The sequence below is a fragment of the Cydia fagiglandana genome, chromosome 20, assembly GCF_963556715.1.
Source record: "Cydia fagiglandana chromosome 20, ilCydFagi1.1, whole genome shotgun sequence".
Taxonomy (NCBI): Eukaryota; Metazoa; Arthropoda; class Insecta; order Lepidoptera; family Tortricidae; genus Cydia; species Cydia fagiglandana.
In genome coordinates this window covers 10,237,233-10,260,196 of record NC_085951.1, presented here as the reverse complement: position 1 = coordinate 10,260,196, position 22,964 = coordinate 10,237,233, and the positions used below count along the sequence as shown (strand labels likewise).

The 22,964-nt window shown below is 40.0% G+C and overlaps 2 protein-coding genes across 2 annotated transcripts; both read left to right on the top strand.

Moving 5' to 3' along the window:
- The first annotated feature begins 252 nt into the window (after positions 1-252).
- On the top strand, positions 253-13,992 carry LOC134674801 (luciferin 4-monooxygenase-like). The gene is made up of 10 exons (XM_063532941.1): positions 253-408; positions 2,314-2,521; positions 3,163-3,358; positions 4,098-4,220; positions 4,687-4,861; positions 5,659-5,796; positions 10,769-10,909; positions 11,762-11,992; positions 12,717-12,879; positions 13,789-13,992. Exons 1-10 carry the CDS (start codon positions 253-255, stop codon positions 13,944-13,946), a joined length of 1,689 nt encoding a protein of 562 aa, XP_063389011.1. The 3' UTR covers positions 13,947-13,992.
- Positions 13,993-17,441: 3,449 nt separating this feature from the next.
- Positions 17,442-18,736, top strand: LOC134674734 (lysosomal acid lipase/cholesteryl ester hydrolase-like). The gene has a single exon (XM_063532860.1). It carries the CDS (start codon positions 17,469-17,471, stop codon positions 18,729-18,731), a length of 1,263 nt encoding a protein of 420 aa, XP_063388930.1. The 5' UTR covers positions 17,442-17,468; the 3' UTR covers positions 18,732-18,736.
- The last annotated feature ends 4,228 nt before the right edge of the window (positions 18,737-22,964 follow it).

The following is a 22,964-nucleotide window of genomic DNA, read 5'->3' as shown; positions in this document are numbered from 1 at the left end:
CGTGGGACGGATTTTACCTATACTGCCACATAAAATAGTAAAATTTATATAAAATGCAAAAAAAGATCCATACTAAATTGTTGCCATGCCTATGTCATTAAGCATAAGCAGCCCCAACGCCAACAACTCAAGTCGGCGAGGGGCCTTAATTCCACATGCACGTATAGAGGGGGCTTTTGGTTATATACTCGTACTTGCTTTAAGGGCTTATCAGACACGTATAAAGAGTAATATTAACCCTTTGCGTGCAGAATGTATCCGTCAAGAAGAGTGAACGACTCCGTGCACTGGTTCATGGGCGAGCTAACGTCCAGGGTGGTCGCGGAGTCGGGGAAACCTTCCGACATACACCATCTCGGGAAAATCCTTTTGCAAAGCCTGAATGATGACCCGGATTTCGTTTTGCAGGTAATTTTATATTTACAAAAAAAGGAATTCAGTCAGTAGATTTAATTACGGTTGACTTAGTCGAAATTATCGGCGTTGACTATGATGCAGCAGGCGTAGCATGGTTCAATTTTTATCAACTGTTACTATGCCCGTCACTTTCGTACTTAGTTATACTTGTTAGAACGTGCCAGGCGATAAAAATGCAACCATGCTGCCGCAGGTGTCATTGTCATCGGCGAACATCACATACTCGGGGTAGAGACAAGCGGTTGTAATATCGTTTACTAAAATCAGAAACAAGTTATTGCCCATCACGGATGTCACTTCGCACTCCAAATTGTATGAGAAAGCTGTCCGCGCGGACCCGTCAGCTTTACTCTGTAACGCTCCCTGAACTTAATACATGTTGGTCCGGTGCGGAGCGATCCGCACGGACAGTCCGCGTGACACTAAACCCAGCCTAACACATCCTACATCGATCGCACCTGCCTTGCATTTCTTATTTTTGCCCATCTCTGGCGATATTACCCGCCATACAGGCCGCGTAGCCAAGATGCCAATCGCTAACGCTCCGTAGCGATCGAAACGCAACTGTCACTGTCGCACTAATATGGAAGAGTGATAGAGAGACATCATGCTTTTCGTTGTCGAAGCGATAGCGATTGTAACCTTGGCTAGGCCGGCAGTTCTACACATGTTATCACTATTACCAGATATACATATATATAACTCCGTATATGATAAATAAAGTCTAAGAAAAAAACGTGCCTCGGAAATTAAGAAAAAGTCATTCTCGAATAGATGGCGCACACACCCTTGGCCTATTCTCGGCTAGAGAACGTTGACGACACCGTTTGATATTTAACAATTTTAACACATATTCGTGAAAGAACATGGGTCAGTATGGAACAATAAAAATTAAAAATAATTTATCCGTAAACATATTTTTATTAATTTCGACATTTTGAATTTTCATTTTAAGTTTTAATCGTGTGTCGATAGATGGCAGTAAATGTATCGTGACTACAAAATTTACTTTGGCAATAGCCCTATACTATCTATTCTCTTTGCTATTACTATTCGATATAAGGTTGTTAATAAAACTACTACGTACTTACTTGTCTCAACGTTGTCCAGTACGTAGTCAGATTCTAATCTTTGCAGCATCGGCCGATCGGTGCGTGACTCAGTGCTGTCAGGTTGCGAGTGCGATGATAAAACCAGTTTATTTTTATTTTTTACGTAAAGTTTTATCAGCTTCGTTGACCCACAGACTTATAGTATTTTTTACTAAATGTTTTTTATAGGAAAATAGATATCATAATAATGTTTGATGACGTTCATTAAGAGTTCATTTGTTTTGCTTGCAATCAAATAAATTCAAGTCATAACACGATACAGATTTACGGCTCGATTCGGGAAATGAATTAGAGACTCACTAGATATGAAATAGTAAAGATGTGTGACGTTCCACTGCAAAAGGTACCTTATGGCGGCTCGTGTCCCAAAATTCAACGATAAGCTGGCATCAGAAGATGGACCTGCTCATGACTGCTGGAGGAAAAAAAAAGAAAAAAATATATCTCAATTATTATGGAATTACAAAAAAAATTAAAATCGTCACCCCTAGTGGTAATTTTTAGTGGTATTTTGACAGGCCTATCCTATCGTTATCGTTATATCCTATCGTTTCCCACGTATAGCGGCGTCCCTCTTGTCAGTAATTAAATGTAACGTATTCTATGAAATGGGACCTTATTGCCGATGGCGCTTACGCCATCAGGAGCGATGCTCCGATATAAATACAATGCCGCGCGACGCTGTGCGGCGTAAGCGCCATCGACAATAAGGTCCCTTTTCATAGATAATGCACCAAAAGGAAGGTGTAACAAGCTCTTAAGCATTAATAAAGGTTTAATGTAGTTAGACGGTGCGACCGGCGTATCAGAAACCAATGGTTCAGTCCTCGAGAGGACAGTTCGCTGCGCCATCGCCCTCAAGAGCCTAGGTCTTCGGCGCGGTGACGTCATCACCCTCATGGCTCCGAACCACATCGACCTGGCCATACCGTTCTACGCGGCGCTCTACCTGGGAGTCATTGTGTCTCCTATTGACATGACCTTGGGTGTTAGTGAGTATTGCCAATTTACTGCCACTTTACCCTAACTTGTAGGGCTAATATGGTCTGCTCTTTATCATTTGTCACTTCACTTCACTTTATCATTATCATGTCACGTTCTAACAAATATGTAAGTGCGAATGTGACGCATGGCACGACAGATGATACAAATGCGACCATGATACCGCTTCTGGTGAGCTGCATGCGGCTCTTTAACCCCTTACTGCATATAATAAAAAATATTTGTTGAAATTTGAACTTTAATAGCTGTCAATAGAGTTAAATATCATATCGGCCATATATGGCTTCGTATGCGGTAAAAACAATCATACAAAAACTTACATCAGGGTTTAGACCAGTCACATCAACTTCTATGGCTCTTTGACATAGCTAAAACTGATGATTTCTACTATAGATGGCTCTTCTAAATTTCTCTATTCACAATTTTGCCGACCCTGGCCTTGTTAGTGTTGTTGGTAGGTGGTTCGAAGTTAATAGTGGCCCTGGGCAGGTTCGATCCCGGTAATTGCATTGTGAGATGGACTCAAATATTTTCCAAGTTATTATTTTTGGCTTATTGTTAGTATGGACTAGGCCGATAAACCATGATATCGAAAAAATATTAAATAAATAACAAATAACACTTTTCCCAGACGAACTCCAAGGCAACTTTAAAGTATCCAGACCTAAACTGGTGTTCTGCCAGAGTGACCGGGCCCAAGATGTGCAGCAAGCTGTAAAAAAAATCGAGTTGGATACATTTATAGTCACCTTCGATAAAGGTGGTTCTTGCAGTTTCATCGAATTTTTGGAGAAATATGGAGGTCAAAGTTCTGTTGAAAAGTTCAAGTGAGTTATTTGATTACCATTGATGTTATCACAAGTACAAAATGTTTTAAGAAAACAGTAACTTATAAATAAATGCAAATGAATAACTGTATTAGCCAACTGTGTCATTGGGCCCGATTTGGATTTTGAAATAGACATCTATTAGATATCTTTTAGACATCACCAAGATACGATAACGATATGTTTAAGATCTAACCTGACAAATTTGACATTTGCGCGATGCTGGAGATACTCTTGAACGATTTCCACATGATATGACGTAGAGATCCAATTCACATCTAATAGATATCTTACTCTATCTAACGTAAAAGTGACATTGGTTGCCCGAAATGCGCTGCAAAAGAGAACTAGTTGATATCTAAACTATAACCAAACTATAACGTATCTAGAATGGATCTAGTACGTGTCGTCTCTTGTGAATATCTTGAAGTTTGATACGGCAGAGTGTTCCTGACTGGCAAGTTAACAAATCGCTCAACTAATAGTCTAACTAATAGTCCAAAGCTCCCAACTATGGTTCCAAATTACTTTACTGTATGTTTTCGTTCAGGTAGGTATGTCTTTTACTGTGACTTGTAAATATTCTAAGGTGAGGTAATGGTTGGTATATAAATGGAAGAAAAAACTCAGAGTAAACCAAAAATACATTAGTATTGACATTTAATTTCCTTTTGAACTTGTGGACCATAGTTGCAGTATTGGACTATAGTTGGGAGGTTGTACGGTATTGTTTTCATAGGCCAACGGACTTCGATCCTGAAGATACGATCGCTATCCTGATCGCTACCAGCGGGACCACCGGATTACCCAAAAGTGCTGCAGCAACTCATAAGAATCTCGCTGTCACGGGACCGTACCTATGGTCAGTACTTTTAGCACTTAAAGGCCAGGCCACACCGGCTCTTCTTCTTCTTCTTTCACGCGCTATCCCGGCATTTTGCCACGGCTCATGGGAGCCTGGGGTCCGCTTGACAACTAATCCCAAGAATTGACGTAGGCACTAGTCACGAAAGCGTAGAATTGACGTAGGCACGAAAGCGACTGCCATCTGACCTTCCAACCCAGAGGGGAAACTAGGCCTTATTGGGATTAGTCCGGTTTCATTACGATTTTTTCCTTCACCGAACAACGCCTGGTAAATATCAAAATGATATTTCGTACATTAAGTTCCGAAAAACTCATTGGTACCGACGAGCCGGGGTTTGAACCCGCAACCTCCGGATTGCAAGTCGCACGCTCTTACCGCTAGGCCACACCGGCTATGTCGACTTATTTATGTAATTTACGTAACTCACTACTTGTTACCTATTAGTATGTTATATTTTTAGGACTCGGTACACCAAGTTCCCAACTCCAATTAAGATGGCATTGATAGCATCTCCATTGCAATGGTTGACGGCGCAAGTGATGATTCTCATGTCTCCTGTAATGCGTTTTACCAGGCTGCAATCGTCCCAATCTTTGACGCAGCAACACACATATGATCTTATCAACACTTATAAGGTATGCCCGATGAAATACTGAACATACTTGCAATTTTTTTCCAAACCATAGCTGAGTGGACCAGCAACCAGCGCATGGCAACCAGCGCCAGTCCAGCGGGGCGACCGGTGTGGTGTCCGTATTTAATAAATGCCATTATAATATGCGAGTGACCTGCTAAAATCCCTTGGACGCTTAAGTATGAGCGACTAACTGGCTCGGACGCGCGCGACGGATTTTACCTACATACTTACCTACAATGTCACCAGCGCGCGTGCGCCCGCTCCGTGCATCCACGCCAGCTAGCGGACACCCTTATACGCATAAGGCTTCAATCAGAAAAAAACCGGGCAAGTGCGAGTCGGACTCGCGCACGAAGGGTTCCGCACCACAATGCAAAAAAAAAAACAAAAAAAAGCAAAAAAAAACGGTCACCCATCCAAGTACTGACCCCGCCCGACGTTGCTTAACTTTGGTCAAAAATCACGTTTGTTGTATGGGAGCCCCATTTAAATCTTTATTTTATTCTGTTTTTAGTATTTGTTGTTATAGCGGCAACAGAAATACATAATCTGTGAAAATTTCAACTGTCTAGCTATCACGGTTCGTGAGATACAGCCTGGTGACAGACGGACGGACGGACGGGCGGACGGACGGACGGACGGACAGCGAAGTCTTAGTAATAGGGTCCCGTTTTACCCTTTGGGTACGGAACCCTAAAAAATGCTCTATGACTCCGAATTGTGTGTTTACCCATATCAGAGAAGTGGGCATCGATAATTGCTGTGTAAAACCATTATAAACCTACGTTGTTGCAGCCAACCTTTGCTATATTTAGTCCAATGTTTATGACCACGTTGCTGACACCAGAAGTAGAACAGTGCGATTTCAGCTGTATTGAGACCATCATGACGGGAGGAGCGAAAGTGTCAGCGGAGCTCGTCAGAGAGGTTAAGGTAAAGATCGTAAGAACCGAAAAGTTTGTGCGCCACATCACTATTAAGGCGGGATTCGACCAGCCGGGCTAGCACATGATTGGCGCGACAGTATGTCGTCGCGAGAGAGACTACCCGTCCGTCTTTAATTAATTTTATTTTTTATTTTATTTTATTTATTAGGAAAACTTACAGCGTAAGTAACAAGTTAGGTAATAACATAGAAACAGTAAGCCAATAACAAGTTTCCACAGGTAGAAACTGTATAAAGTATAGAGCGTGCCAACAAGAAGTGGAAGGAAGAACAACTGGTGGGGACCCGAGCTGGAGAGACTTAGGGGCAAGATGAGGAGACAACTAAACAGAGCTATGAACACTGGCACTGACGAGGACTGGGATAACTACAAGTCCACCAAGGCCAAGTACAAGAAACGTCTCAGGTACAGAAGCACAAGCTCCTGGCGCAAATTCTGTACAGACATTGAGACCACCACGCAGGCTAACAGGGTAAGGAAGGTTCTCTCCAACAACTCAACCTTAACCTTGGGATCCCTACGTAAGCCTGACAACTCTCTCACCAACTCACCGGAGGAGGCGGAACGGGTCCTAGTGCAAACACACTTCCCGGACTGCGTGATATCGCACCCAGTAAGTTGGGAGGAGGAGGAGACCACTCCGTCGGAGGACGAGTGGCAGCAAACACATGAGGTAATCAGCCCGCAGCGCACGCAGTGGGCCATAAACAGTTTTGACTCCTTCAAATCTCCAGGAATGGACGGGATCTTTCCTGCGCTACTCAAATGGGGCGGGAGGAATCTCACTTTGAAGCTGACCACCGTTCTGCGCGCCTGTCTGGCTCACAGGTACGTGCCGAAACGGTGGAGAGAGGTCAAAGTCATCTTCATACCGAAACCAGGTAAAAGCGATTACTCGGATCCCAAATCCTTCAGGCCCATAAGCCTGACCTCCTTCATGCTTAAAACCTTGGAGAGGTTGTGCGATAGGCATCTGAGGGAGAGGGTGCTGAGTAACGTGCCCCTGCATCCCAACCAACATGCCTACAGCCCTGGCAAGTCTACAGAATCGGCGCTTCATGCAGTGGTAAGCAAAATTGAAGTAGCTATTAAAAACAGGTCCATGTGCTTAGGAACCTTTATAGACATAGAAGGAGCCTTCGACAGGACTAGGTTCAGCAGCATTGCAGCAGCACTGGTAAGACACGGTGCGAATGCAGTTATGACCAAATGGATAAACAACATGTTGAGCCAGAGGGTCATAAAACTTGGGACAGGCGAGACACAGCAGGCACTAGTGGCGAAGGGATGCCCCCAAGGGGGAGTTCTATCGCCACTTCTATGGAACCTAGTGGTGAACGACCTCATAACAACATTAAACAACAATCACTACTACACAATCGGCTATGCTGACGACATAGTGATACTAACGAGCGGCAACCACTCAGGTACGGTATGCGATGTCACCCGCTCTGCACTAGCCATCGTGGAGCGCTGGTGCGTCAACAACGAACTCACAGTCAATCCCCGCAAGACGGAGCTGGTAATGTTCACCAACAAACGCAATTTGGGAAACTACCACCTTCCCAAACTGTTCAATACAGAACTCCAACTATCTTCAGAGGTAAAGTATCTAGGGGTAATACTTGACAACAAACTGAATTGGAGTAATCACCTAAATGGCAAAATTGATAAAGCTACAGTCGCGTTCTGGCAGTGTCGTAGAATGGTGGGTAGAACCTGGGGATTAACTCCCAGGCTAACTCTATGGCTGTACCAGGCAGTGATAAGACCAATAATAAGCTACGGTGCGATAGTATGGTGGCCACGCACCAAACTATCCACAGTGGAGGCTAGACTACAACGACTCCAGAGGTTAGCCTGTATGGCGACAACGGGCTGCATGAGGACAACACCAACCGCGGCCCTGGAAGCCTTACTGGGCCTCCCGCCGCTGCACCTCTTTATACAACAAGAAGCGCTGGCTGCGGCGGTACGTCTCAAAAAATCTAATCTCTGGAGACTGCCTAGGGTGCCACACACCGAAATCCTCTACGAGGCCATAGGTAAGGAACCGCTTATAGAAGCGGTGACTGACAGGATACCCAAGCAGTACGTCTTCGACAAGAAATACAAAATACAACTACACGAAGAACCCCATGAAGGACTCAACCCAAGGGAGCTGAGAATCTTCACGGACGGATCAAAAACAAGGTCAGGCACTGGCGCTGGGGTTTTCTCAGAGGACCTAAACATACACATCTCGACACCACTTGGTGCCCATAACACAGTCTTCCAGGCGGAATGTATGGGCATTATAATGGCAGCACACGCAATCGTCTCAAGGGAAGTAATGGACTACCCCATCCGCATACTCTCTGATAGTCGATCAGTACTACAAGCTCTACAAAGTTATACTTTCACTTCAGGGCTAATCTACGAATGTCACAAAGCTCTGTCAGAGGTATACTGGGTCAAGCAAATCTTGTCAGTAGCAAACGGCGGCAAATTTGAAAAATCGCGGGTTAGCAACACTGTGTTCGAATAATTCGAAAATTGCGTGTCTTCTGTGTTTTATCTGTGGAATGTGGATCGCGAATGACAGCCATCATCTTGTTTGTTTACAAATGGTTTACAATGTTTACATTCTGAATCGATTCTATTTCAAGAGATATTTCTGCTGTGTCACCATTAAATACCAATATATTAAATAAGACTGTGCTTAATTAATGCTAAGGTGCCTACAATAATTCCTACAGTGCCAACTGAGAAATCTAATAAAATATGAAAATCCAGTATGACATCTACCTGCTGAAGCAATGATTTTATTCATACATTCTTGTTTAACGGCATAGTCCATTTACAATTTTATTTTGAGATCTTCAAATTAGTTAATCATTTTTATAAACATCACACACCGCTTTTAAATTGTCCGTCCATACGTAATTAATAACCATTTCAAACATTTTCAATAGAGAATCCGCGAGTGACAATTTGAATTGACGTACGTGACAAGGCGCGCTCAGCGGAAAAAAAAGTTTTGGTTCGATGTACATTGTACATTGCTGCTTTTCTTAGCGCAATACTACTCTTTGAGTGTTGCCCTACTTTAGTTTGCTTTACATTGCTACTGACAAGATTTGCTTGACGCACTATATGTACCACCAATGGTGTAACTCTGCAGTGGATTAAAGGACACAGCAACTCACGAGGTAACGATGCAGCCGACATCTTGGCGAGAGGTGGCTCGGAACTGAAGGTGGCAGGACCTGAGCCAATCCTACCTCTGCCATATGCCTGGCTCCGGAACACGCTGCGACACAACACCAAGGTAAAACACCAACAATACTGGTCTAACCTAGGCACCTGCAGGCAGGCGAAGGAAGCCCTCCCGACACTCAACCCCAATCTGTCGCGGAGGCTTCGACAGCTGAAGAGACCACAGCTCCGGCTTATAGCTGGGGCAATAACTGGACACGCCTCATTTAACAAACACCTACTAACCATACGTGTTACAGATAGCCCCCTCTGCAGAGCATGCATGGAGGCAGAGGAGACAGCCGCCCACGTCATTCTTGAATGCCCAGGGGTGGCAAAATACCGGGCACAACACCTCGGCTCACCGGGGTCTCTCCCAGAAGTCGTCGGCAACGTCAAGGGTCTGCTAGGCTTCTTGGTAGAGCTGGGTTGGCAGGAATAGTGCCGCCAACCCATCACGCAAAATAGGCGCAATACTATGACGTCGAGTTGCGGAAACCAAGCCCGCGAAAACCTATAACCTATAACCTATAGAGCGTGCGAACTTACAAATTTAATAAATAATACTTACTTACAATTATATTTTGCTTATCATGCTTGACAGGGAGAATAGATTTACACAGTGAACGAGAAGAACAAAAGAGAAATAGTTATAATTAAAAAAAAACATGGAAATAGGTACATAAGTGTTAACAGTGGGAGAAGTCTTGGCTCATTAGTTTGCGTATAGAACTAAAGCTATCACAGAACAGATCGATGAAATCATGATGTTTGCAGAGCTGATTGAAAGACCTAGAAGCTCTTAGAAGAAAGGAGTTTTTCCTGTATTTACTACGAACAAAGGGAATATTGAACGTTTTTTTTGGTGCGACAAGATATGCGTGAGGGGACTGAGAGCATCAATTTCGCTAATAGATCAGGACAGTCTACATAGTTCTGAGCAATTTTCATAATATAAATTACGTCAGATATATTACGCCGGATGTAGAGAGGTAGAAGATGAAGTTTGGCACAATGCTGATTATAACTTTGTTTTGGAATTTTGAATTTAAATCTCAGAAAACGAATAAACTTTTTTTGGATTCTTTCAATTTTTGAAATATAGATGTCATAACAATAATACAGTTATAAAAAAAAAGACGGGTAGTCTATCTCGCGGTGACATACTGTCGCGCCAATCATGTGCTAGGCCTACAGTTTTGTACTGAATATGCTTGTGTCGCACAATGCCGCACACTGGTGGAATCTTTAAGGCAAAAGCGCTGCTTTCTGGGCATCCACTGCTCGACAGGAGTGAAGAAGAAGAAGACAAAAGAATCACTGCTTCTGCTCTATCGACCTTCTGTAAGAGGAGTATGTGTAGGTACAGACGCAAGTGTTAAATGTTAAAAACAGCTTGTAGAAAAATATTGGTCTTCCCTCATAAGTAGTATGCTCCACATTGTGCTTAAAAGTATTTGGCCTATCCCATATAATTAATAATACGGTACGGTCCTACTAAAGGATGACTCACGTTAGACCGGGCCATGACCGGCCCGGAGCTTCCGGAGCTTCGTTTTCTATGAACACGCCACGTGACCACCTATCAGCCGTCATAGAAATGACATGTCAGATGCCTCGGCCCGGCACTGCCCTGTCTAGCGTAGTTATCCTTAAATCGCTAACGGTATAATTTCATACTTACTAAACAAGACTGTAATGGGCATTTCATCTTGTTTCAGAAAGTAACACCAAACACAGAAGTGTTGATCGCGTATGGAATCAGCGAGATAACAACAATAGTGTTTGTAAACGACGCGACGACTGACAGAGATCCTACCCTTGGCACCGTTGGAAAACCCATGGGGTGCTGGCAGTACAGAGTAAGCCTATTCCCTTAGGCCTTAGAGTTAGACTAAGATAATTCTGCAATGATTTTGATAGCATACGCAGTGAAAGTGTTATTTATACGTCATAATGTCATAGAAGATTGACGTTTAAAATAACACTTGCACTGCGTGTGCTATCAAAATCGTTGCAGACTTTTCTTGGTTCAACACTACCTGATTTGGCAATAAGGGGTCTCCAAACTATTTGATCTGAGGGCCACGGCAGTCCTTTACTCCTTTTCGACGGTGAATTATATGGAATTTGCTCATTTTCGAAGGTCGTAGGTATTGGCTCGGAGTAGCTAGATCAGTGCCCCAAACGCGTTAGTTCCGCGTGGCATTATTCCCGATCGCATTTTTCCCCACTAGCGTTAGTTCCGAGTAGCATTATTCCCGGTCACATTTTTCCCCACTAGCGTTAGTTCCGCGTTCCGCGTAGCATTAATTCACAACACAACTTAGTTAGACGGAGCCCCGCTTTCTATTTCTGGGCGTCTGAAGCTACCTAACGAACCTAACCTACCTAACCTATTAATTTAGTGTGACGTCCATGAAAAGTGGGGAAAAATGCGACCGGGAATAATGCTACGCGGAACTAACGCGAGTGGGGAAAAATGCGATCGGGAATAATGCTACGCGGGACTACCACGTTCGGGGCACTGATCTAGCTACTCTTGGCTCGCGCACCTTAGTATCCTGGATCCCTGAGGGCCAAATAGGCAAGATGTCAACAGGGTAGTTACATCTATCACAATTAAATTATGAATTATTATTGTAATCATTAATGTAGTCCCTGTTATAAGAAATACGAAATCCACATCGAACATTCCACCTTTCAATTTTCAGTTGATAGATGTCCATACCCAAGAAGACATAAGCGATGCCAACAAAAATGGAGAATTATGGCTGAAAGGTCCTGGAATTGTTAAAGGCTACTATAAAAACCCAGAGGCAACGGCAGAGGCGTTCACCAAAGATGGTTGGTTCAAGACAGGCGATTTGGTATACAGGGATGAAAACTACAACTTCTTCTATGTAGAACGAATTAAAATGCTGCTGAAGTATATGAACCATCAGGTAAGGAAACTCATCACCTCTTTCTTCTTCCATGTTATGTGATCCCACCTTATCCCACGATTTCTGAAAATTTTGCTGACTTACTTAATATTTTTGCTGACACAATATTTTTTTTATATCTACCTACTCAGTATGTACCTAACATATGACGTCCAAGGCTCAGGACCGACTTTGTGCTCTCACCACAATAGGTGATGCCTATGCACACGGTCACAACCGAGTAGTTTTAGCCGTAGAGTCCATCTAAATCCGCTCCAACTTGGCAGTGCCAAAGTCTATCAGTGCCACTGTAAACACCATATCTCATAGTTTTTGTTTATAGGCAATTTTATTTTAACTTGTACTTAAGTCGTGTTTCAGTAACGTCTAACCGTCATTCGGATTTTGAAATAGACATCTATTAGTTATCTTTTAGACATCACAAAGATACGATAACGATATGTTTAAGATCTAATCTGTCAAATTTGACATTTGCGCAACTCTTGAACGATTTCCACAGGATATGACTTAGAGATCCAATTCACATCTAATAGATATCTTACACTATCTAACGTAAAAGTGACATTAGTTGCCCGAATTGCGCTGCAAAAGAGAACTAGTTGATATCTAAACTATAACGTATCTAGAATGGATCTAGTACGTGTCGTCTCTTGTGAATATCTTGAAGTTCGAATACGGCAGTTAGTCTAAGTAAGTACCTACAACCCAATCGTTCTTGTCATAGATCTCGCCACTAGAACTGGAGGCTACCATCTGTCAACACCCGGGGGTATTGCACGTGGCCGTGACCAGTATACCGGACAAGCGCGGGGACTTACCGGTCGCTTGCGTGGTGCGGCGGCCCGGGCATGACGTCAGTGCCGAGGAGATCAAACAGTTGGTCAAAGGTAAAGGAACTGAAGTACAACAACACTCATTTACATTACAACAAGTACCAACATGCGCTCGTCATGACGCACGATAACTGAATAACATGATTCAAATATCATTCTGATGTCACTGTAGGTAAGTTCGAATTGGCCTGACGGGTAAATGCTAACAAAAGATACAATTATGATTTTAATTTGACATCAAAATGTAAGTCGATTGGCCTCCGGATCGCGAGCAAAAACAAGTGAGGATGAGTTTTAATTATCCAATGAGTTAGCGACTTAGCGTTGCTTACTAAGGTTCCAAAAAGTCATTGATTGTACTATAGTTGTTCGATTTGTAGCTGGCCCTGAACGGCTAATTTCATTTGTATTTTGTTAAGTAAAACCGATGCGCCCTTAGAGAATATAACCAAACGGAGCTGTCATTAACAGGCGTTCCCCTCTGTCGAAAATAGGCCGTCAATAGTCAACCACATGTCAACCACATGTATGGCCTGACGTTTATCTGACATGGCTGTTTACGTTACGTACACATTTGATGTGCCCCTCCCCCGCAAAAAACGGCAGACTATTTTGTAGCGAAAATTATAGACATGGCGTCTCCGTTGGTTATATTCTCTACGCCACTACTTGCAAAAAAGAGTTGAATTGGCACCTGAGCGCGGGCTAGTCCAACACTCAAAAAACCAGTGTAGGTGCGCTCTCCGATAACGCGCCTTTGTTACGCATCTCGATGATACATTTTAGACTGGTTCTATAGCGTTCGACTCGCCTGCACTCAGTAACCGTAGAGTGACCACACAAGAAATGGCAAATTCTTTTCCATTTGTTCAATTTGTTATACATGCGTAGTTTTTGATAAATATATTTTAATCAAAACAACAATAAATAGCTTACTTACTAAATGTGGGATGTATGTTACAGAAAAGTTATCGGACTCGAAACAGCTAAGGGGAGGCGTGATATTCTTGGACACGATTCCACAAACAGCAACCACAAAAATTCACCGAAGAAAACTCAAGGAGATTGCCTTGAAAATGACGGCGGATCGAGAAATAACAAACCATTCTCTTTCGCATTAGTTAGTTCATGCTACAGATGACCTTGAAAATGATAGCGAATCAAGAAATAACAAATCATTCGCTTTCACCTTAGTTCACGCTACATATGACCTTGAAAATTATAGCGGATCAAGAAATAACAAATCATTCGCTTTCGCCTTAGTTCACGCTACATATGACCTTGAAAATGATAGCGGATCAAGAAATAACAAAACATTCGCTTTCGCATTAGTCCACGCTGCAAATGTAGTGCATGTTGTTGGATGCGTTGCATTTTTAGAACTTCGTACAAGGGGCCAATTTATTTTTCATAAAAACTTTGAACTCATTAATAACTCGTTAAAATCAAGGTCAGTAATTTGGCAAATGATTTTGTTACATAATAATAACAGTAAGTATATTCGTTTATATACGGAAATGCGATCGCGATCAGACCATGTAATGTAATGTAGGTAGGTATAATTATTTTTTTAGGAGGTCCGAATAGGAATTAAGCAACATATTATTTGGACATCAATCCAACTGTAGTTATGTTTATGTTTCTGATAAAAGTGCATGCATTATTAAATACGTTATTTACAAAAAACGGTACGGTTTACGGTTTTTAAAAATATTAATTTAAAAATAAAAATATTTATTAAAAATAATGTATAAATAAAATATATATTTAGATTAAAAAAACAGTGAGTTTTTAAATGCGGATTTGAAGCATACCTACTTAGGTACTTGAAGTTTTTATTAATAACGAATATGCATTTTTATAAATTATTTATAATAAGTTAATTCATTATTTCCTATCGGTATTTTTTCAGGTAATGTTAGCAATGCTGCTAGCATTGCTAACATTAATGTTATAGATTTAAATTTAAAGTTGCAAACTTGGTTGTAAGCATTGTCATATTAGTCATATAAAAGCGCCGTTATGTCACGGTATAAAACATAAGGCATCAGAGTTAATAGACAGTTCTATTCGAGAAGAAAGACTCAATGATGAAGTCTACAATTTTCTTGATAGCAGCGATTATACAGCTATCACACAGTGCTTCCGAACCCGATATTGAATTACTTCTGTCAGAGATTTCCAAACTTACACTCTCTGAAGACGGGAAGCTTAATTTTACACAACTAGTGACTAAATATGGACACACAGCCAAACAATACGAAGTTGCCACTAAAGACGGATACCTCCTCAAGGTTTTTCACATCGCTGGAAATAGATCTTCAATACTATTGGCTCATGGACTCGTATCTGATGCGGACCCTTACGTCATCAGAGGACATGACTCATTAGGCATTGCTCTTGCGGATGAAGGATACCTACAACGTGTGGCTTCTCAACAACAGAGGTACGAAGTTCAGCAGACGTCACATTAATCTGGACCCTGACAAGGATAAGGAATTCTGGGATTTCAGTTTCCACGAGATGGGCTATTACGACCTCGCCGCTACCATAGATTTTGTTCTCGATCAAACCGGCGAGGAGAAAATGTTGGCTATCGGGCATTCTCAAGGAGCCTCACAATTTTTAGCACTGACGTCGCTGAGACCAGAATACAATGAGAAGATAAAATTGTTTCTTGCATTAGCACCTGGTGCATACTTCTTTAATATGCCGACTCTGTTCCAAGTAATCGCTACTGCTGGTCCTTTACTCTTAGAGCTCGGAAAAACGCATGGAATTGAGGAACTTTGTAGGGATCGCGGTGCACTTCTCACCCTGATTAAAACAATTTGTACCAAAGGTATTATCAGCTACGAAGTGTGCGTCAAAGGTGCAATTTTTCATTTGGTCGGGTATAACCCAGCAGGCTTCGAGTTATGTTTCTTAGGTACCTTATTTGGTCATCTTCCCAGCGGGTTCTCAAGAAAATGTTTGGAGCATTACGATCAGCTTTATTTGCGTAAGAAATTTGCCCAGTTCGACTATGGTGTTAATGGAAATTTGGTTAAATATGGGCGTTCGAATCCACCAGATTATGCTTTGAGCAAAGTAACAACAGATGTAGCCGTGATGGCTGGAAAGCTTGATACCCTTTCTCTGGTACAGAATGCAAAAGTATTAAAAACGAAGTTACCTAATGTGGTACATTTTGAGGTAATTGAAGCCACGACACACAATGATTTCGTTCTAAGTGGAGAGGCATCTAAGTATCTATTTCCGTCAATCTTCAGGCTTTTACAGAAATATAATTAGCTGGACAATGATAATACTATTGTAATAATAAATAATAAGGACACCTAAAGTAAACAATAGAGATAACGTAAAATTTTATGGTCATTTTATTTCGAAAACCGGACCCTTGAAGAAACTAATTGGTGATCCCAGAATCCTAATAAGTACTAAGTTTCTGCATGATTAATAAATTGTTTTTCAATTTATTTTAGGTAGTATTTTCACTGTTCTTAACAATGCCAACTTTAACATTTAAATAGGTTTTGTATGAGATACATAATTAATTATGAGACATAAAAAAAAATGCTAAAATGTGTTCAAGTTTTTGTTAACCTATGACTACCACACTCTAAGTCTAAGCTATGCATGTTTTGTGGAGTCAGATTGAAAACAATACTAATTTGAATTAAATCCTACGTTGAAGTTTTGGTTTTCTAATAGGTATCTAGTACTAAATAATATGTTTAGGTAATTATAATAACTTACTGGGTAGTATTAAACAAAAATATCAAATAATAAATGTCGGTATTTTATAAGTGAAAGTCTATTTTACCTTGACTTTAAACAAAGTATTTTACTTTTGGATGCAAAATGTGTATATAAACCAGCAACAAGCGTTAGGATTACGTAGAAGATAATGTTACATTTAATTTTGTATACGTACTTACAGAGCGACATCGTCACAAAAGTGACTAAGCTCTTTAAATAAAGATTAAAAAAAAACTTTTCACTTACATGGTTCGTATGAATTAATGAATAATGACATAATAGCATGTGTGATGAAAAAACATTCATAATATCTCAAATGAAGCTAATTACACAAGTGGTGTGCTATTTTTGACACGCAAAATTTTTCCATTGTTACATATTGAATTAACAGATGTGGTGCTACTGAGAAGCTGGGGGGGTCACTAATAATTTATAAGGGTCAACTAAAATTAAAATAGAGTTTCTCACTTTCCACCGAGAATATTAGCATGTCGGGCATTAGGAAGTTTACCTAATTTCTAAGTGCCGCTAAAACGATAAATATATACTATAAAATAAAAATCTCGTAGCTGCAAAGATTCTGAACTCCTAATCTCAATTTTCCTATTGTAGATTAAAATTACAGTCGATTAGAACAATTTTCTATTTCCTTAGTTTTTACCCCATTTTTTACTAAAATGCAAGATTGATCACACAATTGGCGGGAATCGAGCTAAGAACCTAACTGGAATTTGTCAATACCTCTTTGCGCTAAGTTATTTCTTCACAAAATTGATCGAAAAATATATAGATCTTACTTACCTACTTACTTGTTGAATATGCGAATTTCTCGGCACCCGCATTGAACATGTTAACCCTTTGGCAAATAAAGGCATCGCGTCATGTCACCGTATAAAACATACGGCAGAATCAGACGGTTACATTCTAAAAGAAAGTCTCAAATCATGAAGACGGCAATTTTCTTGATAGCAGCGATTATACAGTTATCATACTGTGCATCCGAGTCCGATATTAACTTACTTTTGTCAGAGATTACTGATCTCACACTCTCTGAAGACGGAAAACTTAACTTTATACAACTAGTGACTAAATATGGACATACTGCCGAACAATACGAAGTTGCCACTGAAGACGGATACCTTCTCAAGGTTTTTCACATCCCTGGGAATATATCTTCAGTTCTTTTGACCCATGGACTCGGAGGTGATGCAGATCTTTACGTCATCAGAGGACATGGCTCATTAGGCATTGCTCTTGCGGATAAAGGATACGACGTATGGCTCCTCAACAATAGAGGTACGAAGTTCAGCAGACGTCACAGTGAACTGGACCCTGACAAGGACAAGAAATTCTGGGATTTCAGTTTTGACAAGATGGGCTACTACGACCTCGCCGCTACAATAGATTTTGTTCTCAATCAAACCGGCGAGGAGAAGATTTTGGCTATCGGGCATTCTCAAGGAGCATCACAATTTTTCGCCCTCACGTCACTGAGACCAGAATACAATGAGAAGGTAAAATTGTTTCTTGCATTAGCACCTGGTGTATACTTCTTTAATATGCCGACTCTGTTCAAAGTAATCGCTGGCGCTGGTCCCTTACTCTTACAACTTCTTGAAACGCTTGGAATTGAGGAACTATGTAAGGATCGCGGTGCGCTTCTCACCCTGATTCAAACAATTTGTACTAAAGGTATTATCAGCTACGAAGTGTGCGTCAAAGGTGTAATTTTTCCTTTCTTCGGGTATAATCCAGAAGGCTTCGAGTTAAGCTTCTTACGAACATTATTTGGTCACGCTCCCAGTGGGTTCTCAAGAAAATGTTTAAAGCATTTCGATCAGCTTTATTTGCGTAAGAAATTTAGCCAGTTTGACTATGGCGTTCTTGAAAATTTGAGTAAATACGGGTCTTTAAATCCACCAGATTATGACTTGAGCAAAGTAACAGCAAATGTAGCCCTGATGGCTGGAAAGAATGATACACTTATTCTAGTAAATAATCTGAAATTATTGCAAGAGAATTTGCCGAATGTGGTACATTTGGAGGTGATTGCAGAAACAAATCACATCGATTTCGTTCTAAGTGGAGAAGCGGTTAAATATATATTTCCATCTATCTTTAGCCTTCTTCAGAATTATGATTAGTTTGACAGTGATAAACTTAGGTATGTGTGCTAAATGTGTGTACCTAACCTACAAACTACCTAAATGATTACCTAATATATTATTTTCAGATTTGCTAGTATATTTGTATTCACCTTCCCTGTATTAACATTTTCAGTACGTATTTTATTGACACAGTCTTCGATATCGTTCTTCGAGAAAAAATGTAGTAGGTACTTATATAAGGGAGCATCTGACACAAATCGATCAAGCACCTCAGTAAGGCTTGTTGTGGGTACGAGATGATGGTGATTTGATTTGAAGTATTTGAACCCGGGACCTCCTGCTTCGTAGGCAGCGTACGGCGACCCTAAATACATTATTGACGAGGTCTATCGTGAGCCCTTTTATGACCGGCTAATAAAGTTGCAGCCAAGCCAGCCACGTGTAACGTATATACGTAGGAGAGGGCATCAGTCTTTCTTTTCATAATAACTGGCGTTTTACGTCTAAGGTTGTGAGGTTCTTTTAAAATTTTCCAAAAGTAAAAAAAAAGGCCAAAAAACACACAGCTATCCAGCCGGCCAAGTCAAGTTGACAATCGCTTGCGCTACGAAGTTATCGTCCACTATCGTCCTATAAGCTCAAGGCAAATCATGTACAAAATTAATAAATTTATGTATTTTAATACCTACGCCTGAAATAGATTTTCATGCAAAGTTATGTACATAACGATTTGTAGTTATGATTACCTATGATGGCGGGCACGGCTGACATAGCCTGGCCCAAACTTGAAATTTTAAATAGGTATTCAATGCTCTCTTTCGTAATTTCGTTGTTATATAACTTAACGCGGTTTTCTGTGTTTTCCACCTACCGTTTTGTAGAACGAAATAACTTAAGATTAAACTTATGAATGATGTAGGTATCTAGTAGATACTGTCTACTGTGTATCTGTAGGAACTTACATTTAACTTGTTGACTTTTTAGCTACGATTACCTATATGCAAGTACTTGCTCTTTAAATTCACGAATTGCGATCCTGTACCTACCGCTGAATGCATAAAAATTAAAAATTATAACATGGTTAAATACTGAGATGCCCCGAATAGTGAATTTGGCCGAATACCGAATACCGAATATTCGGCCCCTCTCGGCCGAATACCGAATATTCGGCATGACATGCAAATATTTTGTGTCACAATTATTATGAAAACTGTTCGCCAACATAGCACAACGTTTGCTAAGATATATACGAGAGAAAAGTGGCGACCCCAGGTCCGGCGCATTTTTAATCCAGCGTATTTCGCTAGCCGTGCAAAGGGGAAACGCCAGCAGCGTGCTAGGTACATTTAGCCGGGTACCTATGGCCTAATAGCATATAATACCCTTAATTTTTATATTTACCTAGTTATAAGTTTGTAAATTTCTGTATCTATTTACATTTCATTTTGTAATAAAATTATAATACCTGGTATTTATTAATTAATGTATGTAATTAGAATCAGATCAGACTCATTATAAAAATATATTTTTCTCAAACATGCAATGAAATATTGATGTTATGTTCCTTATAATAGGCTGCGAAGTATGACGTTTCAGGTGCGGCTAGGACAAAAGGTCGTTAATGGAATTTCATACACATCTTGCAGGCCTAGGCCGGCAAAGTCCTCTTTTTTAATTTTCATTTCACAGATATTTGTGACACAGCATCGTGGCATTCATCCATTAAAAAAAACTAGAGGCAGTATTTGCTTTATGGTTCGTAATGACACTCTGCCACTACGCCTATAAAAAAAACAAAAAACAATGTTTGCTATAATTTGCACTTTTATTTGTATAAAATCATCACGAACTTAATAAATAATACGTTCTATAATTTTAAATTATAAATTTAACTACACAAATAAAAACATTTAAAATATTTCATCTAAACGTTAGCGGTAAAAAGGTCTACTCAAACACGCGTAACTACGCTATTTTTTTTAAATTGTTATGGAGGTAAAGTTGAAAAATATTCATTCTGTTTTATTGGATTTATGGTGCGTTGTTGATTTTTTGACTTTAATATGAGTTCCGACGAAATAATGAAATTAATATTAATTGTAATCGTAGGTGTTGGTATTGGCAGCGTAAGCAGAATTGATTTTAAATAACTTGCTGCCTCTGCCGCCAAGTCAAAGACGAAGTATGTATATGGTTGCTTATGGCAATTTTATTATTTAAGAAACTAAGAAAAATGGCTTACAGTTTATTAGAAACAGTTTTGTGGCAATATTTTCAATGAATGTAACTACAAATTCGTCAACACTGTGGAAATTATACTTATTTACTCCATGCATAAAACAGCGATGTATGTGAAACATGATATCAACATGAAAGACTATGTAAACTTATGTGACAAAAACGACAGTCAGACGGATACAAGGCGAAATAATCAAAGATACATGAAAATATACGGGTAGTAAAAATACACGACTCGTGTAAAACATACGCGTGATAATGATATAGGTACGTGTTGGTTATATTTTGCGTGTAGTTTACTTTTAGTTATTTCTATAAAAAAAACTTGGGTTTCGTGGATTTTTTATTTTATTTATTTCATTGCATGTTTGAGAAAAGCACTATACATACCTCGGCGGGAAATGGGGTTGCCCGCGCTCAGACCTATCCGGCCTCGCTTCGCTCGGCCGTCTATATGTCTTCGGCCGGCAACCCCTTTCGTCCCGGCCTCTGTAGTAATGTACTATTTCTCAAACATGCAATGAAATATTGATGTTATGTTCCTTATAATAGGCTGCGAAGTATGACGTTTCAGGTGCGGCTAGGACAAAAGGTCGTTAATGGAATTTCATACACATCTTGCAGGCCTAGGCCGGCAAAGTCCTCTTTTTTAATTTTCATTTCACAGATGTTTGTGACACAGCATCGTGGCATTCATCCATAAAAAAACTAGAGGAAGTATTTGCTTTATGGTTCGTAATGACACTCTGCCACTACGCCTATAAAAAAAAAACAAAAAACAATGTTTGCTATAATTTGCAGTTTTATTTGTATAAAATCAACATGAACTTAATAAATAATACATTCTAATATTTTAAATTATAAATTTAACTACACAAATAAAAACATTTAAAATATTTCATCTAAACGTTAGCGGTAAAAAGGTCTACTCAAACACGCGTAGTTATATTTTTTAAATTGTTATGGAGGTAAAGTTGAAAAATATTCATTCTGTTTTATTGGATTTATGGTGCGTTGTTGATTATTTGAGTTTAATATGAGTTCCGACGAAATAATGAAATTAATATTAATTGTAATCGTAGGTGTTGGAATTGGCAGCGTAAGCAGAATTGATTTTAAATAACTTGCTGCCTCTACTGCCAAGTCAAAGACGAAGTATGTATATGGTTGCTTATGGCAATTTTATTATTTGAGAAACTAAGAAAAATGGCTTATGGCAATTTTATTATTTGAGAAACTAAGAAAAATGGCTTACAGTTTATAGAAACAGTTTTGTGGCATATTTTAAATGAATGTAACTACAAATTCGTGAACACTGGAAATTATACTTATTTACTCCATGCATAAAGCAACGATGTATGTGAAACATGATATCAACATGAAAGACTATGTAAACTTATGTGACGAAAACGACAGTCAGACGGATACAAGGCGAAAAAATCAAAGATACATGAAAATATACGGGTAGTAAAAATACACGACTCGTGTAAAACATACGCGTGATAATGATATAGGTACGTGTTGGTTATATTTTGGGTGTAGTTTACTTTTAGTTTTTTCTATAAATAAAACTTGGGTTTCGTGGATTTTTTATTTTATTTATTTCATTACATGTTTGAGAAAAGCACTATACATACCTCGGCGGGAAATGGGGTTGCCCGCGCTCAGACCTATCCGGCCTCGCTTCGCTCGGCCGTCTATATGTCTTCGGCCGGCAACCCCTTTCGTCCCGGCCTCTGTAGTGATGTACTATTGTAATCAACAAATGCTCAAAAACGTGCCTTCGTATTTAACTACTTTCCAAGAATACTTTTTAAATATTATATTAAGGTAAAAGTACGCTTCACCGAACGCTCAATATCCGTCCGTATCACCGAATTTCTTATATTTTAGGCTATAAGTCGATTACTTACAGCTGATATTTACTTGCGTATTTTTTTTCCACGAGTTCAATACCTATCCCTTCCACTATGCGTCAGAGTCGGCCAATTTGTGCCGCAGTTGGGACGTGGCAACTGATCGAAATGGATC

What these genes read in the sequence shown, in the direction of transcription:
- LOC134674801 (XM_063532941.1), top strand. Translation starts at nt 253, where the DNA reads ATGTATCCGTCAAGAAGAGTGAACGACTCCGTGCACTGGTTCATGGGC. An exon ending in ACCCGGATTTCGTTTTGCAG is followed by an intron (nt 409 to 2,313) that starts GTAATTTTATAT and finishes GGTTTAATGTAG; the next exon opens with TTAGACGGTGCGACCGGCGT. An exon ending in AGCTCGTCAGAGAGGTTAAG is followed by an intron (nt 5,797 to 10,768) that starts GTAAAGATCGTA and finishes ATCTTGTTTCAG; the next exon opens with AAAGTAACACCAAACACAGA.
- LOC134674734 (XM_063532860.1), top strand. Translation starts at nt 17,469, where the DNA reads ATGTCACCGTATAAAACATACGGCAGAATCAGACGGTTACATTCTAAA.